This window comes from Hakea prostrata, chromosome 1 (genome assembly GCF_041222555.1).
Source record: "Hakea prostrata isolate BN-2017 chromosome 1, UWA_Hpros_2, whole genome shotgun sequence".
Taxonomy (NCBI): domain Eukaryota; kingdom Viridiplantae; phylum Streptophyta; class Magnoliopsida; order Proteales; family Proteaceae; genus Hakea; species Hakea prostrata.
The window spans coordinates 43,710,543-43,729,787 of NC_142600.1; the positions used below are offsets into that span (position 1 = coordinate 43,710,543).

General features: G+C 37.5%; 1 protein-coding gene across 1 annotated transcript; it reads left to right on the forward strand.

Moving 5' to 3' along the window:
* Positions 1-1,804: 1,804 nt before the first annotated feature.
* LOC149029013 (external alternative NAD(P)H-ubiquinone oxidoreductase B1, mitochondrial-like) lies at positions 1,805-17,459 on the forward strand. Its single transcript, XM_089140098.1, has 10 exons — positions 1,805-2,044; positions 4,050-4,326; positions 5,344-5,550; positions 5,748-5,998; positions 7,304-7,523; positions 7,631-7,735; positions 14,960-15,223; positions 15,344-15,465; positions 16,524-16,643; positions 17,120-17,459. Exons 1-10 carry the CDS (start codon positions 1,956-1,958, stop codon positions 17,205-17,207), a joined length of 1,743 nt encoding a protein of 580 aa, XP_088996224.1. The 5' UTR covers positions 1,805-1,955; the 3' UTR covers positions 17,208-17,459.
* The last annotated feature ends 1,786 nt before the right edge of the window (positions 17,460-19,245 follow it).

The following is a 19,245-nucleotide window of genomic DNA, read 5'->3' on the forward strand; positions in this document are numbered from 1 at the left end:
GCAGGTACTGACGAGTATGACAGCCAGTACTACGAAGCACAAGATGCATACTACTCTCAAGGTGCTAGCGGTTACAAAAATTACGGTGAAGATTCCATGTGTGATCATGCTGCGTACCAGGATTAGCCATGTCTTGGAGTGAAAGCAGTCGTGCTTGATTTCTAATGTTTATATTTATGAAGACGTTCTTTATAAGACGGAGACCTTAGTTTAGTTGATAGAACAATCTTCCTCTTTCTTTTAGCTTTTGTTTCCCAGATGTAATAGTTTAGTTTTGACTTTCGATCTACTATTTGCTATAGTTGTGGAGTGATTTTCCGCACACTCTACATTTTGATTATTATATGGGTATCATTCTTTTCACACTCTGATTATATTGTCATTTTCTCTTCTTATCTTGATCTCTTTGTTTATATAATGTTACATTGTTTATATCTTATTCATGATTATGTGATTGTATATGTGGGAGGATGATTTCCTCGATATTTGATCTTTGGGGCTGTAGATCACACAATACCAGGTAGGGTACAGGCTGGGTGGATGTGACATTAAAATCCCTTGCAAGAGCTATACAAGATTATGTTCAGAATGTGTTAGATGCTCAGCGGAGGGGTGAGTCCTTGTTTAAATAGTGTATGCGTTATCTTTTCCGGATTGGGCAGGTTTTCTTGACGAGAGCTGTTATTTCTCCTTGGACTACACTCCTTTGTTGTTCGTCCTGCTCAATCATCCTTGTAGTTGACCTTCTATTTAGGGCGTTGTTGCCATATAGGTCCAGCATGAGTGACGCTCTTCCTTGGTTAGTCGGTAAAGGTCTTGACTAAGTATTTGGTTTAGCCCCACTCGCGTCCGAAGCCAGTCGGGTACAAAACCTCCCATATCACATCCCAATCGATGTTGTCTTCCAGATTCTTCTCTTTAGACTTCTTCTCAAATTCAAAACTTAACAACACCAAGAGACATAATAAAACACAATTTTTTCGTGCTTTATGGCTATACCTTGAATGTATTTATAGATTGTAGGAGCCTTAGAAAATGAATTCTAAAACGATCAGGAAACTGAAGTAAAAACTAAAATGACAGGCCAACTAAACTTTTTTTTTTTTTTTGGGGAAAATCAAAGGCCAACTTAATCCTTATCAAAGTAGAAAATTAAAAAATGAAAGAAAGAAACTAAATGTGTAACACTAATTTGGTTTAGTTGACCCGACTGGATGGACACAAAATGACTCTGCGTCGAATCAAAAGTCAACAAAAGGTAGTTCATCATCAGAAAGGCAAAAAAAAATAAAAATAAATTATATAGATAATTATTCAACTTTGTCTTATTTCATTTTTGTCTATTACTTATTCGTTGATCCGCTGTTTTTTTTTTTGGTAAACGTTGATCCGCTGTTGCTGGTGAAGGAATGATTATCTTGGAAGATATTTCTTAATTAAAATCTCTTCCTTTTTTTGAAATTATAGCTTTATCTTAAAGGGGTGAGAGCGTGACTGCGTGAGACTATTATATGTATTACAAGGAGTATGTACCTGTCATTACCTAGCAACCCTTCGATGGTCTAAAAATCTAAAAATCTCTTTTCGGTGTTTTAAGTTGTAACGCTTTAGCATCAATTGTTTATTTCTACTCTCATCTGAGATCCTATTTTAACGGATATGAATGCTCCTACGACCTTATCAATAGTTATCATTGATGCTTCTCCTTGACTTGTTGATCGTTAGTATTTCCCGCTGCATTTTTCCAATTTCTAAGAATAAATTAATAATAAAATCTGTAAATAAATTCAAAGCTTCTACAGACAGACAGTTAAGTAAACATATCGTTGCCTATGTTCTTACGGTATCAGCGGAAGAGTGAGAGTGATTGTGAATGCGAATTGTGTTTTCCTGGATCCAGGAGCAACTTCACAGAAATATCTGATTTTGGCTTCTTGATCTGAGATTTCGCCGAAATGAGGGGATTTTCCTTCATTGGCCTAGCTTCCAGAGCTTTTCATGACAACCCTTCTTTGTCGAAGCTGCTGCTTCTCGTCACCGTCAGGTTCTCCTCTCCGTTTACTCTGAATTTTCTTGAAGTTGCTCTTTTCTCAATTTAGCATGCGATCACGTTAGTTTATTCTATTTCGTGTCTGTGGATCTTCGGGTTATTTTCGTCGGTTGATTGAGTGTTGGAGTTCAGTCTAAGTCTTCTTAGTCTAGATTTTGCTTTTGCTTGTCTTGATTAGCTCTGTGCTGTGCGGCATTGTTGTTCTCTTATCGTCTTAAGTACACAGTATTCGATGGACTACCTAATGATCTAGGAAGAAACTGCTTGGAGTTTCTGTTAATTTTCCTCTCTGTTTAGATCCTTTTTTGGTAGTTTACAATATAATTTAATCGAGATTAACTTTTAGTCTTACTCGCAATTTGCGTTGTGGATTACTTCGTCGACGTTTGTTTAACTGTAATAATAATCAAGAAGCTTTACTATTCAAGTAGAATTTCAAGGAGGAGAATTACGGTAATAATGTGTTGTAAAGAAGAATCTGTGAATGAAGAATGGAAGAATGGCAATGACACTTCTCTCTGCTACAAACAACAACCATAAGAAAGAGTCTTCACTGACTATTCGAACTGATGGACAGTAGTAATGCCCTCTCCTGACTTAGACGGAAGATGATGTTCTCATAAATATTCATGAGGCACACTCTATTATACTGTCCTCTGTGGTAATTTTGGCTTTATATTTCTTGGAGGTGAAAAGTATGCATGTGATATCACTTCAGGTTTGGCTGTTTAAATAGGCTGCAGTCTGATTTGGATTGCTGGGGTGAGTGAAGCCTATCAAGATCATCTTGTTATCATGCAGTAGATCCTACCAAAAGTATGACTGGCTTTCTACTGTTGATCAGGAAACAAACACGCCCATATCATTTAAAAGACAGCAACTCCCTTATTTGCTTTCTCCTGCGTAGATTGTAGCAAAATCACACAGTTTCCATTTTGGAAGGGTCACATGGTGGTTTTCCCCTGAATTTCTGTGTTGTATTCTGGTTGTTGATTCTCAAGTGGCGTGGTGGGGTGGGGGCCTGGAGTTAGGAGTTTCCGGTTGTCTCTGTAGTTCCTTCTCCTTTTCTTTTCTTGTGTTTCTTTCTTCTCTGCTTAAATTTTGTTCTAGTATCAACTTTGTAGTTTCTTCTCTTTCTTTTATACTTTCTGAAAGTTTGATCTACAGCAAATTTTGCTGCTTTTCTCTTTTCTGCACTTCCACTTCCACCCAAATTTTTTTTCCCATGTCAGAGCTTTTGCTTTGTGCCTATCCAGAGGTGTTGACCATACTGTAGGATTAGACTTCCTTGCACTCTCTCTGGTTGTAAGTGGCCTCCAACTTCTTGATAAACAAATTTCTCCAGTTGTTCTATTGATCAAGCTTAAACTTGGCACTACTGAAAATTTGTAATACTTCAAATTGAAATGATAATGTTATTTCCTGAAATTCTGCAAAGTTCTTGACTGAATCAACCTTAAGATTCGGTTGGATTCTTTTCCATGAATCAATTTCTTGGTTTATTTTACGTCTCAAAACCTAAATAATTTCCTGCAAGGAAGGATATACTTTGTTTTTATAATTCAGTACCACTTTCAGCTTTCTCTAATGCTTGATTTACCAATATGATTTTGGATATCTGGGTCATTGGATTTAACCTGTATTAGTTCTAGGTTTTTGAATAGAAAGCAATTTGGAGATTTAATGGAAAATTGATTTGAATAGCAGAAATTTCAAATATTGAACAAGTGTCCAAGTTTTAAATGTATCTGTACCAAAGTGGAAAAATAGCAGTCAAAAAAATGTTTCCATGAAATAAATAAACTGCCACACCCTATTATTTTTCATGCTGATTGATTACATGTGGGCAAGAATCCCTAGGGAATTTTCCTTTGAGCATGTTATACAAGCGGCTCCGTATGCAATTCTCTCTTCCAGTGAATTTGTGGTGTTTAATGTTGTAGACTTGTGGCATATCAAAACTACTCATTTATTGTACTCATGGTGTTGCTTATTACAGTAGTGGAGGTCTCGTGGCTTACTCAGAAACACAGTCCGGACTTGGCACGCAAAGTGGCCAGACTCCTAAAGTAGAACCCAAGAAGAAGAAAATTGCAGTGCTTGGAACTGGTTGGGCTGGCACTAGTTTTCTTAAAGAGTTGGATGTTGCCAAGTTCGATGTTGAGGTGGTCTCCCCATGTAACTATTTCACGTTTACACCTTTGTTACCAAGTGTCACATGTGGTACTGTGGAACCAAGAAGCATCATTGAGCCTATTCGGAATATAATGAACAAGGTGAATACATTTTCATAGCACATTAAACACCCTTCTTCAAGAGATAGAAAAAAATTTAAGCTATTTCTTTGAATACATTAGTCAATTTCCTGTCAAGCTAAGATAGTAGGATTCAGTTTATCCCTCTCATTCTGAATGTAACTTTGTAACAAGCACTTACAGCTTTACCATGCTACTCTAGTTTGTTTGTTGTCTTTAATAATATATAGTACAGATTTCCACAGTTGATCTTGGTTTCTGTCTTGGTATTTGTAGAAGCCAAGGTAACTCAGTCAAAATCCATAACCCTGCATGTAATAGTCTTGTGAAGACGAGCAGATGACATACTTTGGATGCATTCTCCTCTTGAGCACCATACTCAAGAGGTTACTCCATATATACTTCCATCAAGATCACCATTAAGAAAGCATTTTTGATATTTAGTTAAGACAGAGTCCTATTGACCAACGAGTTAAGAACACGACAAGATCAGTTCAGACATGTTATCAATGGAGAGAAGAATAATTGAAGGGAAGAAAGGAGTAACTGAGGGAGAGAGTTTATGCCCTCATTTTATTAAATGATAATCAAATCTTAGTAGGAATACTAGTGAAAGCCAAAGACAAAGGACAACTACCAAATTTAGAAAATAGCTAAAGTGACGTGATATGTAACAAGAAAAGACCTACTAACTACTATCCCAAGGTACAACACTGTTTTGTGGAATTCTAACCATCATACAAACTGTACCAATAACTAAAGAAATATGCCAGTAGTTTGTTGTTCTGTAAAAGTCATCTGCTTCAGTGCAACATAACTTAGAATTTGTCAATGTGGCACATTTCTTTTCACATTTGATGGTTAGTTATAATATTATCCTATTTTTATGTGATTTACGTTCTCATATTTTCAATTTTTACTTGACTGATCTGGTAGTAAACTTTTACATATTACTCTGTGTGTATCTCCTATTTATGGATAAACTTTCCATGTTCATCTTCACTTAACTGATCTTGTTTTCACTTTTTTTCCCCCAAGAGTGGTGGAGAAATTAAATTTTGGGAAGCAGAGTGTGTCAAGATTGATTCAGCAAATAAAAGAGTTCTTTGTCAATCTAGTCATGGCAAAGATTTAGTTGGGAAGTCAGAGTTTTTCGTGGATTATGATTACTTGGTAGTAGCATTAGGGGCTGAAGTAAATACTTTCAACACTCCTGGGGTTAAGGAGCATTGCCATTTTCTGAAGGTAAATCTCATCCTCCTTTTTAAAGTAAAATGTTCCAGTAGATTTTGATGATTGCCATCTGTTGGATGCTTGTTACTGTCCCAGATGGTTTTTTCTTTAGCTCTACATCTGAGACATTGATAATTTGATCTAATTGCTATATGTATTTTTTAAAGAAGGGTGGGATCTTTTTAAGGAAAATATGCATTATTGTGCAGGATTTAGAGGACGCTAGAAGGATCCGTCGAAATGTGATTGACTGTTTTGAAAAGGCTATCCTTCCAACTCTAAGTGAAGAAGAAAGGAGGGCGAACCTTCATTTTGTAATTGTTGGTGGGGGTCCCACTGGTGTTGAATTTGCGGCAGAGCTGCATGATTTTATCCAAGAAGACTTGGTCAAGTTATATCCCATGGTTCAAGAACTAGTGAAAATAACAGTGATTCAGTCAGGAGATCATATACTAAACACGTGAGCAATAATTGATTTGTGTATTGTTCTCTAGCACTTCCAATGATACTTTGGCAGAGTGGTATGCTTAATGGTGAATTATATATTATTCCTCTTTTCTTTTATGCTATTAATTGAGGATGGGGATGCGGGTTTCTTGTTTGAGTTGTCATTGCTGGTTGAAATGCGGTGGCTTGTGCAGTTGAAGGTTTTATTTATCTATGCTGCTTCATAGTGCTTCTTGAAATGAATATGTATTTTCCATATGACTTATGGTTCTACTTGAATATAAAAAAAAAGCATCCTGGTTAACGAGTCTCCTACTACTGCAGGATCTGGGAGGGGCAAACTATACACTATGCGCAGCCTTATCCCGAATGTGTGTAGAGAACATCTTCATATTCCAACATACAAACCTATGGTTGTTGTAATAGGGCAACTTAGGAATCAAGACTCGCCCCACTTGTGCTTCCACATTAATATCTTCAACAAAATTATCCACTGTGTCATGAAGAGTGGATGTAATGGATTTTATAGCAACCAAGAATTCTTATATGATTGATGACATTTGTCGGACCATGTAATTCTTTCTTTGTGCATGTACCTATTTCTGTGGGAGCTATGAATTCAGTCTGTCTTGCAATTCTACTTAAGATTCCCACCTTTTACATTTCTATCAGTGATCTGGCATTGATTATAATCTGTTCTCTGTCTTACTCTCATGAGTAAAGCTAAAGCAGGACTGTGGATTCAGAAACTTGATTTGGAAGACTTATTGTGTGGTTTTCCTTTTTCGTGAAACCTGAGACAGTAGTCTACCACTGGATATTGGATTCAAAATAATATGTTATATGGTGCTACGGTGGTCATGTTATTTAGGTTTTACAGTCTTCCTACTGTATAATGATATACAATGCATCAAATGCACCAGGGGGACTTGTAGAGGTTCAACGATCTTTATAATATCATACTTGAACCCTTGATTGTAATGTCTTGGAAACCTGGACCTGGCAGGGCTGCCCAAGAACCAGGGTTTTGAGTGGTTTGTCTAATCTGACATGAATTTGGTCAAACAACCTTCAACCAGAAGCCTGGTCCAGATGGATAAATTGGTGGCTTGAAGTAATCCACCACTATCGCTGGATTTGGAGAGGCCTCCCATTCTAGTTAGGTCATCCTATATTCCAGGTTAAAAAGCATTGCTTATGCTTAGAAACAATTGTACTAGCTCCACTCTACATGATTCCATCACTGTGTGATAACTGGAATAGGAAGGTAGTGGCATTGGCACTCAGAAAAATAAATTTATATTTTTGGTTCCTGTAGGTATGACCAGAGAATTAGTTCATTTGCTGAACAGAAGTTTCAAAGAGACGGTATTGAAGTGCAAACAGGATGCCGAGTCATAGGGGTTTCTGATAGGGCTGTTACTGCAAAGGTGAAACCTACAGGAGAAACTTCTACTATACCATACGGACTGGTTGTCTGGTCTACTGGTCTTGGGACTCGGCCTGTTGTTCGGGATTTTTTGGAACAAATTGGCCAGGTGCAATGTGTTAAACTCATTCTTCTCTCCTATTTTCTGTTCAAGTTATCTATGTTATTGTCATTGTTGTTTGCAATCTATGTTAATTTAGGTTATGCTACATGTAGACTAAAAGACGTGCTTTAGCAACTGATGAATGGCTGAGAGTCGAAGGGTGTGATAATGTTTATGCTGTTGGTGATTGTGCTACAATAAATCAGCGCAAAGTCATGGTATGTGCATCACTCAGCTTGTGACTTAGCCAAATTGAGAAGTCATTTTAGTTAGCTGATCATGGTTTCGACGTATAAGTTCCTTGCCATAAAGCTACAAAATCTGTTAATATCTGTGATTTTCACCCTCCTTAATAAAGAGTGCTCAGAATTTTTTTATTTTGGTGGGATTTGATTGCTACTGAAACCTATATGTTTTGGCAAAACGGTCAAATCCAACTTAATCTGATTCATTTTGATGAAATAACAGGAATGACCATTTTGGTGTAAAAAAGTGAAAAATTCCCAACACTTCAGTGAGTTCCTATTTTATCATCATTTCGCAATAAAAGTTGTTAGATTGTGGTGGGGTACCAAAGTTTTAGTTTGGAGTTTGGCTTCAATTTTCTTAGTGAGTTCCTATTTATTTGTTTCTAATTTTTTAGTGCGGTTTCTGTATTATTGTTTCTATTTTAGTTTCCATGTGTATGGCTGAATTGTAAAGCCTAGTGGTTTTTAAAAGTTAGTTTCTGTCTCTTTCAGCTTCTAATTTCATAACTAGGAAGTTTTATTTTTTTATTGCTGAGAATATTAGCTGATTAACTCCACTAAGTCTAGTTTATTTTTGGTAATTACAAGTTTCTTTTCTTTTCATTGAGCAAACTTTGGCTGTTTACAGCCCTCTAGTAATGATTCGAGTATTGGTTATTGAAGCTTTGCTTTGAATACAATATTTTCTTGTCCTACTTGTAAGAAGGGCCAGGACCTAGCTGTGAAAGCTAAACACCTAGGGTTCATGGAACCTTGCTGTCAACTGTTAAATCCTAGGGCTGAAAGAGCCTTGCTGAGAGGGCTAAACCCACCTCCCCTTGCTCCGTTTCTCATGTTTGAGGTCTATAGCTACTGCTCCTGAACTGCTACTTCTGTGGGGGACCATCATGCTGAAGGCACTTCACCCCAAAGCTGCTGCTGATGATACAGACCTGCTGCTACTCCGCCATTTGAATCATTTTTGGTGACTAAAATTAAACTGGTTCTTCTTCACCTACCCAATCCCTGTACCCCCCCCCCCAAAAAAAAAAAAAAAAAAAAAAAAGAAGAAAAAAAAAGAAAGAGGATAAAACCACTCCTTATCCGCTAGTTGGTTTTATTTGCTTTCCATCCAACTCATCTTTCTTTTCATTTGATTTACCATTTCCCTCATCCATCTCATTATTCTGCTATTAGACCGTAAGTTTCAACCCAACCATTGGAATCAAGTGAAACTTGCAGCAGTTGTCCACTGCTACAGTAAAACCTTCACTCGAACCAAGGCTGATCATAGTTTTGGCTGGTTACTTATATTGTCCCAGTTTCTAATTTTGTGGGTTTATTGGGGCTAAGCTATTACTAGTCTTAGCTTTACATTACATTCTCTCTCTCTCCCTCTGAGATTCTCCAGTTTCCTTTCTTCACTCCCATTGATCTGATTATCTCTTTGAGATTCTTTTGTTTCCTTTCTTCCCTCCCCTTCCATTGATCTGATTTCTTCCCATAACTACACAGTTGCGTCCTTTTCTCGGGTCTAATCACAGAGTATATTGTTGGTCCTGCTTGCTTCTAAGATCTTTAATATAGATTTCTAAATCACATCAATTGTTTCTGTGAAGTGGCAGCAGAGCCAGAGGGGAGAAGAGAAGAAAGAAAGGAGGGGGGAAGAAGAAAAAGATGAGCGGAAACACCTTTGGAAGCTTTACGTTCTTTTTAACCATTTAGTAACCCAGATCTCATATTTATAGAATGAAAAATGATCACAATTTAATATATGAAACACAGAAATAGCATTTCTTTTTTCTTTCTTTCTTCTTCTTTTTTTCCCCTCTTTGGATGAATGAAAAAAATCATTGACCAAAGGGGAAAGAAAAGGGATACAAGAGATAAGGGCAAAGCCTGGCCAAGCCAACGGCCCAAATCAGAGCAACACAAGGACAAAAGAAATACATTAAGAACTCAAGGCCAATGGCCTAGGCAAACACCAAGAGAGAAATTAGTGTTTTTTATTTGTCTTCTTCTTCTTCTTCTTCTTCTTGGAAGAATGGAACTCCACAACGAAGCCTTTATCAAGGTTGTGGCGACCTCTAGTAGAACAATTACTCCACCTGGGATCCCAAAGAGGGGGAAGGGGTTTTTTTGAAGAGGAGTCCTCATTCTCAGAGTTGTGAGAAACAATTTAAGGAAGGATCAGGATCAGGAGAGGGGGAGGGAGAGAGTTGGGAGTAATGGAAGGGATGGGTTAAGGGAGGGAAGTGGGACAAAGATGGGTGTGTTCGGCAGGGATAAAGGGGATGGGCCCAGCCTTGAAATGAAGGGGGAGATAGAAGCTGGCTTAACAAAGGGGTCCCTGGCCGGAGGAAGAGATGAGAAGAGAAAGAGGGGATTGGCCAAGAGGGGCAGGACGGGATAAGAGGGCCAGGATTGCCCAACCCAGCCAAGGGGCCAGGAGAGGAAAGAGGAGTGGGGAGAGGATGAGGGGGAGGGGCGACCACGAAATGGAGGAATTTTGGGTAAATTGAGAGGGACACTACAGGAAGGAGCAGTAGGAGGTAGAGGAGAGAGGGGACCACGGGGCAGAGCTACAGTGGGAGGACAGAGGAAAGGGATGGATCAACGGGATGGTCAGAGGGGGAAGAGGTAGCAGTAGGCAGACCGTGCTGCAATGGCAGCAATACTAGCAAAAGTGTTCCAAGAGGGGCCAGTGGAGTCATTAGCCTGATCGATGACAGAAGGCCTGAGCAGTGTCAGAGCAGAAATTCTCCCTATTCAAAAGAATGCAGCAGTGCCATTGACAAAGGAAAATAGGTTTCATCCCTAGACCATGGGCCTCCTTCAAGAGCTTTGCATTTGTCTTCCTCATCAGCAAACTTGAACAAGAAAAATCCATGGTCTTAAAGAAAAACCTCCAACGAGCGAACAAGCAGGTTTTCATTGCTTCTCAAGAGAAGATTTAACAATAGGAAAAGGGGGCCTGGAACCTAGGAAGTGACCAACTAGGCAGCTGCTCCAATGGGAAGCTTCATCATTTAACACTCCAACAAGACAGGAAGCAATTTTTGACCATCCATCAGGGGGAAGGGGATCAGATGAAGGGGAAGACCAGCATTGGAGGGAAGAAGGGGAGTGAAGAAGAGCGAAGACCAGGGAGATGGGAGGGAGAAGAGGGTGCCAGAGCAATGGTAGAAGGTGAAAGGGTGGCTGCCATTAGATCTTCTCCAGCCTTACGAAGCTTGGAGTTATTGTGATGCCCCACATCTTTTTATATTATTATTTTATCATTGTGTGGGAATGTTTCAATCCTCAACATTATTAAAGGATTATGGTGGTTGGATCATGTGTCAATGGTTTAACCAAATGTTTCGAGTGTAATTAAATGATAGCTCAAATGGAACTGGATTCCAATTAGTATTTTGGTCGAGATCTGACATCGCTTATGGGTCCTACAACGATGGAATTAGACTGAACTGAAAATAAGGAAATGATCAGCATAATTTTCTGAACCCGGAGGTATTAATATTTGCATCCCTATGTGGGCTCTGTGTAAGGAAATAGAGTGGGCCCACAAGCCCATAAAGAAGCCCACTAATTATTTAGTTAAATATATATGTATAAGTTACGGTATCTTATATAATAATTAAATAATAAAATAGAAAAAGTTAAGGAGAGAGAAAGAGGAGATGACACCTCCCCCTCTCTCTCCCACCTCCTCACGTGGAAGACAATTAAGTGTCTTCTAATGCATGTACATATGAGATTTATAAAAAAAGAGAGGAAGTGACACCTAAGTGGTGTCTTCACTCCATATTATTATTTTATATAAATAACTTTGATAAGGTAAAGAAAGAGAATCAAAGAGAAGGAGGCAGTTCTGCGTAAACAGAGAGAAGTGCAGTGGAGAGAGAAGAGAAAGAGAAAAGTACAAAGAGAGAGGAGAAGTGGAAAGGAGAAAGAAGAGAAAGAGAAGAGAGAGGAGAGAGAGAATGCAAAGAGGAGAAAGAGAGGGAGAAGAGAGAAAAAGTGAAGGGGAAACCTTAGTTCCGCATGAATTGAAATAGCCAAGGATTATTCGGAATATAGGAGAGAGGATAGATTTTTAACTGAGGCAAGATTGAGAGACGAACATGGAACAAGAACAGGTAAGTGATATTGACTAACCTATGTATGTTATAAGTGGGTGATTCCACTTAGTAAACAAGTGGCATTCACATGTTAATATAAAATCTACCTTATTTATTCACTTATGCAACTTATGGAAATGCATGATATATTGCTTTGTGAATAGAATAGAAATGCATGGGATCAAATGACAGCTTAAGAACTTGATTGAAATTCTTGAATTGAAACGCCGATAGATTCTTGAGGTGTTAAATTATGAACTTGAAATGATGCTTATGCTTGTTAAATTCAGAATTACTGTGCATGTTTTCTTATTTAAATGACGGAATTGTATGAATTGTATTAAGTCTTATTCAGATAAGGCTAAGTGATAATTGAAATGCAAATGGTACATTAAAATGGACAGGGTATAGTAATACAAGACTGCAATTGAATATATATAGAGGAAAGAAAAAGAAAGAAATAAAATGTTAATGGCTTTTGTAAGTCCTGGTAATTAGTGTACCCAAATGGGAGGGCATGAAGCGGCTTCTGTAAGTCCTAGTACTTAGTGTACCCAAATGGGAGGGTATGAAGCAAGACTAAAAAGTGGAAAGATAGACTAAACCGATGATGGCCTCTTGTGGAGAACACCTAGCCTTGTGCCAAAAGATTGAAAAGAGAATCTCTTAATGAGAACCTCTAAGACTGAGACTGATGCCACTTGTGTGGTTTAGATTGAAGGTGTTCTCTCTACAGGTAGCGCTTAGGTCTGGTTTAATAAAGAAAAAGAAAAAGGAAAATGAAAAGAAAATTGGAATGCATAATGTTATATGACTTTGATGTGATAATGGATGCATGATGAATTGCCTGACTTACTTATATGGTTGTCTATATTGCTTACTGGGCCGCAAAGCTTACTACTGTAAACGTTGACAGGTCCCCATATACATGACAAGGGCAAGGGTGTTGCTACCCAACAATGCCTTTAAAGTTGAAGATGGAAACTCTTTATCTTTTTGTTGCAACTGATGTTTGCTTAATTGGACTATGAATGTATATATTTCCTTTGAGACTGTATGTACTTAACTAGGTACTATTGAAAATATGAATGAAAACATAATAGGACTTTGGATTGTATACATCATATGTTTATGAGTCAAACTGTCAAACAGGTTATCGGTTTTGGTCCTTGGAAATGTTTAGTTTACCATTGTTTTTTTTAGTAGTTATAAATAGGTTGATAAGGAGAGGAACTGTCATGTGCCCTAGTTGAATGTTCGTAATGTGGGCCCCACCAAACCTGTGAAAACTGTCGTGATAGTTATCCTCTTAAAGTTGGAAGAAGGTGAAAGGGTGGATGGATCAGTCATATCTCTAAACTATTAACAAGAACATTGTTGTGAAACCGACAAATGTCACCTTCTTAAAGCAAATGACCACTCAGAAATAGAGTTAAATCAAACTAAACTTCTTAACAATAGGTTGAATGGCCCATATGGTTGAAGCCCATATGGAATGGTAATTTCATCTTTTTCTATAAATCCTAGAGAGGGTTTAATTTTGGTGTTGAAGAAGAGAAAAAGAGTGACATCCAGAATAGAGAAGAGAAAAGAGTGATTCCCGGTTTTGGAGAGGTTCTGTCCATTTTTAATCAAATGCTTTGTTGGTTGGTCATTCGGTCTCTGATCTAGCTGATTTTTGGATTGCAAGTTCATGACCACTTGCTCTTCAATTTTCAACGACTGGATTGTGCATTTGAGGTCTGCTACTCAGTGTGATTGGGGCATCACTGTTGCCTCTATTTGGTGAGATCTATTTGAGTTTTCTTGTTTTCTTTCTTCTAGGGTTCGTTTGGCTGATAATGTATACCGAGACTAGTTATTCTTGATAAGTGTTGATGTTTGCCTCTGGTTTTATCTAGAGAAGATCCTTGTATTTCCATTGATTTGGTGATAGTGGATTTTTGGGTGGAGTATGGTTCTGTGGTTTTTTCTCTTACATTGGCATTGATTTGGTGATAGTGGATTTTGGGTGGAGTACAGATACTATGCTTTTTCGTCTAACATTGGAGAGGTTTTCCATGTTAAAAATTGATTGTGTTATGTGTGTGTGCTAGTGTGGATGTTGTTTATAATGTATTTTGCAGCGAAGTTGTGTCCATAAGATTTTGCCCACTTTGTATTCGACATATTGCCCGAAGAATCTTTATTTGTTTGTTTCCTAATAGGTTCACCCAACACCCCATGGGGTTGGGGGAGAGAAGATTTCTTTGTTTCCACTGTTATTGTCAACCAAATGTGTTTCTATTTGTCATTCTTCTCATCAGTCAGAGACTCAGAGGTTATCGAAGAGGTAAAACACTAAAAGTAATGATCAAGATGAAGGGCACGGTCTGATCAAAGTTGCATTTGTTTTGATTTGTTGGTCTGATTTCAGTTGTGAACCACATGATCAGATTCCATCAAAGATATGTCATTTGCTAATGACCATCAGGAGGTTGTGACGGTTGTTTGTTATATGCATCAAATTATTGCACGATCAGATCTGAAGTTTGTGGACGTCAATCGAGGGATGCTGATCCTCTCATTTTCTAAATTTTTTTTCTTCTTTTTTTTCTACACAGGAGAATTGATGCAGGGGAAACTGGCTAAACGCATTAGGGGACCCAAATTAAGATGAACCGGTTCCAATTGGGTCTTTTGTTTCAAGTATATTTAGTTTATTATTTGTAGGGTTCTAGTTTTAATAGGTTATCTAGTGGTATGATCCATCATGATTTTGTTTCATTTATGAGTCCCATAGAGTAAAGATTATCAGTTTCATGAACGGGTTGGCATATGAGAATCCTGCACTAACTAGTAAGTACAGTTGCAAGTGGAGGTTAAATTGTAGGTAATTTTTCTGTACTCTACAATTGGGGTGTGCTCTGGGTATTTCCTCTTGTAACTTTTTTTCAGGTGAGCTTCCTTAGTTTTCCCCATCTCCTATTATCCTTTCCTCCTTAGTAAAGCTTCTTTATGTGCTGCCAACCATTATAACTTTATACCAAAAAAAGTTCCATTCACTTCTCTAGCATCTAAAATGCTTTTTGGTTTAATATCGTTGTTTCTCTAGGAGGACATTTCAATGATATTCAAAATTGCGGACAAAGACAATTCTGGTACCTTAACTGTCGAAGAGTTCCAAGATGTAATTGATGACATCATTGTAAGATATCCCCAAGTGGATCTCTATTTTCAGAAAAATCATTTGCATAGTGTGGCTGATCTCTTGAAGGATTCCCAAGGCCATGATAGGAAGGAAGTGGATATTGAAGGCTTCAAATCAGCACTTTCTCGTGTCGACATGCAGATGAAGAGTCTTCCAGCAACTGCTCAGGTGATTAATCTTTCATTTTTCAGTAAGACCTTTTTCTAAAAACAAAAATCTTACAATCTTGTGGACAGTAAAATAGAGAAAAAAGTAACCTTTAATCCTTTATATCTTATGAAAAAATAGGTTGCGGCTCAACAAGGTGCCTATCTTGCGAGATGCTTTAATCGCATAAACGAGTGTGAAGCTAATCCAGAAGGTCCACTTCGTTTCAGAGAATCTGGTCGTCATCATTTTCGTCCCTTTCAGTAAGAATTTTACTTTGTGATTCTCTTGCTTGTGTTTTTTTTTTTTTTATTGTTTCTGAGAGTCCATTTAACTAGAGTGAATTGAGTAATAACCTTGAAGTGAAATTGACAGTTCCGGTGGTAATCATTAAGTTTTTAGTTGAAGAATTCTCTTTTGGTTTCAGCTGAAAATGGTTTTTGATAAAACCCTACTAATACTTCCCAAAATCAATACAAGAATGCAAGAATTTAACAAGATAACACTGGCTTCTTTGGTGCTAGACACCCCCCACACCTCACAGTGTCCCTCAGCCTACGGCTGCCCAAGAACTCTCATAAAACATTCTATACTCTCTCCTCCCTCTTTCCTTCTATTTATTATCTCAAATAACCCTAACTAACCCTCATTCCACATGGCCTCATCCTAGGATCCTAACAACTCCTCCCTCTTTCCCTCTATTTATTATCTCAAATAACCCTAACTAACCCTCATTCCACATGGCCTCATCCTAGGGTCCTAACAGTTTTCCACTTCATGATGACTGGTTTACATCAACAGCATTGGTTCCCCTCCTTCCATTTCTTGGCACGTCATTGTTACAAGTGAGAATTTCATTTTACTTCCCTTCTAAGCTTGGGGTCCCAAGTTGAATTGGAACACCAAATTTGGACAAAATCTTCTGCCATGATGCAATATTCAAATTATTACCAAAAAAATTGTTCCCTGCTGGTATGATGCCTACTGGAAAGGCTTTTCTTTCTCTGCCCGACTCTTTTAATGTCACTTGACTTCTCTTAGCAATGAAATTATTTGTCATCAACTAAGCCTGAGTTGATGAAACTGATTTGTAAACTTAAGGAGCATTATCTAATGAGCCAACAGTCAGATGCTCCAACTGTAACTGAAATGTTGCCCTTTTGGGGGAAAGACCATTTGATTCCCTACTCAATAGCTGTCACTTGGTGGACCATCAGTTGCATGGAATATCCTTTTCTTATTGTATGTGACCTTTATTTTCTAAGATGCTCGATGTCAAGAGTCATGGAATATGTAATTCTGCTCTTTATATGTCCCTTAGGTACAAGCATTTTGGGCAGTTCGCTCCTCTTGGGGGTGAGCAGGCAGCTGCAGAACTTCCCGGGGATTGGGTTTCCATTGGGCACAGCACCCAGTGGCTCTGGTATTCTGTATATGCAAGGTAATACTCTAGCTTTAGTTCTGTAATTCAGTTGCTTGAAGAACTCAGATTGGATGTTAAGAATGAAGACTTTTCATTGTCTGACTCAATTAACTCTGATTTCACACATTTTTCTCCATTTCTGGTTCCAAGCCTCTTTGTAATTCAGAGAAATCCATTAAACTGGGTGTTACAAATGACAAACGAATACTCATCAAGCTTAGGATCGAGATGCCAATCATTAGATTTGATTGTTATATATTGTGTAGTCTTACATGTAGAATGTGAAAATGCAAAAAATCTCATGTCATCTGAGGATGTACCACAGAATATGCATATAAGCAATGATCTCTGACTGGATACATTTCCATTACAAGCATGGGTGTTTAAAATCTCATGATCCAAACTGATGATTAACGTACTTGACCCCTTAGGAATTTAGTATTATTATTATCATCAAAATGTATCTCTAATGAAATTCTTTTCCTCACTTTCAGTAAACAAGTCAGCTGGCGTACAAGGGTATTGGTCATATCTGACTGGACTAGAAAATTCATCTTTGGGAGAGACTCCAGCCGTATTTGATGCAGAATGGACCAAGCTCATTCATCTCTTGTTTTACCCTAGTTGTGTTCTGCTGCACTTGAGGGTAATGTTACCCCACCCCACTATCATACAATTAGGGGAGGTGCTACCTTGTCAGCTTTTCATGATTGTATTGTGGATATCACAAAGGTAGTGTGATGCGTTACTCTTAAAGGGAGGTGATCCCAAGTCTACTTGCTCGGTAATGGAATTGGTGATATCAATACTTCAAAATTTTCCTTTCTGACCTTATTAGCAAGAAGAAGTAGATCATCCGTGCTCTGCTGGTATGTTTAGTATGCGTTTGATAATGTTTCTATCCCAAAAGTACCCTTTTTTTTTTTTTTTGCAAAAAACATGTTTTGGTGTTTTTTATGCTTAAAAAATGTTTTTCGAACAATTTTTAGTGTTTGATAAACATGCTCCAAATTCCAAAAAAGGTTCTTAAACATTTTTAAAACAAAAACATGTTTGATAAACACATTATAAGAAATCTGTTATGGGTGGAACTTCATTTTTGATAAACACATTATAAGAAATCTGTTATGGGTGGAATTTCATTTTTAACAAGTATTGACAATTAGAAAAATGACATTATTATCTAATTAACTGTAAAAGATGAGCACATACTTGAAGTAAAATGAAATTAAGTTTACCAAGTTTGGTTGGTTGTAAAATTAATGCAAAATTAATGTAAATTTTTAAAAAAATTTATAAATCATTTGAATTTCTCCCCTGTTTTTGTCTATGGATAATGGGATGTATATTACATGCATTCCAGAATTGAATAGATCCTAATCATTCTTTGTGATGCATAAATTAAACTCATAAGGGATCAAAAGAATTTTGGTGGATTTGAACCACCATCCTCCTGAAACATGCTCATGTTCTAAGTGCTCTACTAATTGAGCTAAAGATTCAATGCTTCAAATAGTAAGTGTTAGTTTAGACGATGCTTTGGACATCAGTTTTTCTCCTTTTTTTTTTGTCAAGACTTTAGTTGGGAGATGAAGAAAGGAAGAAATGCTGAAGACGTATCAAGATCAAAAGTTCAAAGGGATTCCTTCATTCTGCACATATATAATAGCTCTACTACATCTGTAAACAAAGCAAGACATGGAGACACAAAAAATGATGACACACTGTAAAACCAGTCTCCAAATATGCAATCCAAAAATGAAATAAGACCCTGAAAATCAATACTTATTCGCAGTGTATAATAAGGATTTGAATTTTCATAACAACCAAAGTATCTCTAACTCCAATTCCCTGTGAATACTGAATACTGAACACTCTGTGTCCAAACTATCCTCACTGATTTGGGAGTTCATACGCAACCAGCACAATGTTGAATTCACATAACAAGATTTATAATCATGAGATAAATATATAAATGAACTACAAATTGGATTCTCATGCAGGAAACACTGCCCAATTGAGCCTGGATGAGCCAAACTCTTCACAATGGGTGAAATTTTTTAATGGGGTCAAACATATTAGAGGCCTAAAATATGAATCCAACATTCAGTAAGTTAGGGCCACTACAAGTTTACTAATTCACTATACCTGGTGACATTAGGATGACCATATACTTCACTCTGTCTGTTATGTGGCAGTAATGGGGATTTCATGTGACAGTTTATTTACAAATTATGAAAGAAAAAAAAATGAAAAATGCCATTTATTCTGCACTGGAAAGGAATTCTTTCTTACACTGAAACTTGTCAAGCTAGACGGATAGAAAGATTTGAGTTCCTCTATCATATGGACCCTCTCATGCGCTGACACTAGACTAGATAAATAGTGATATCAGAAGCTCAAGTTTTACTATTATTCCAAATGCAAGTTGATGGAAGTTAAGGTACAGAAGACGCCAGCAGGTAAAAACATACCTGAAATCCACCAAGGGGAATTTTCATTTGAGATAAAATACTGTCAACATCACGAATTTGATAATGAAGAGAAACTAATTTTTCACTTCCTTTATGTACTCCTGAAATGAGGAGGATGGTTATGGAAAGTATCTTAAGAGAGGGGA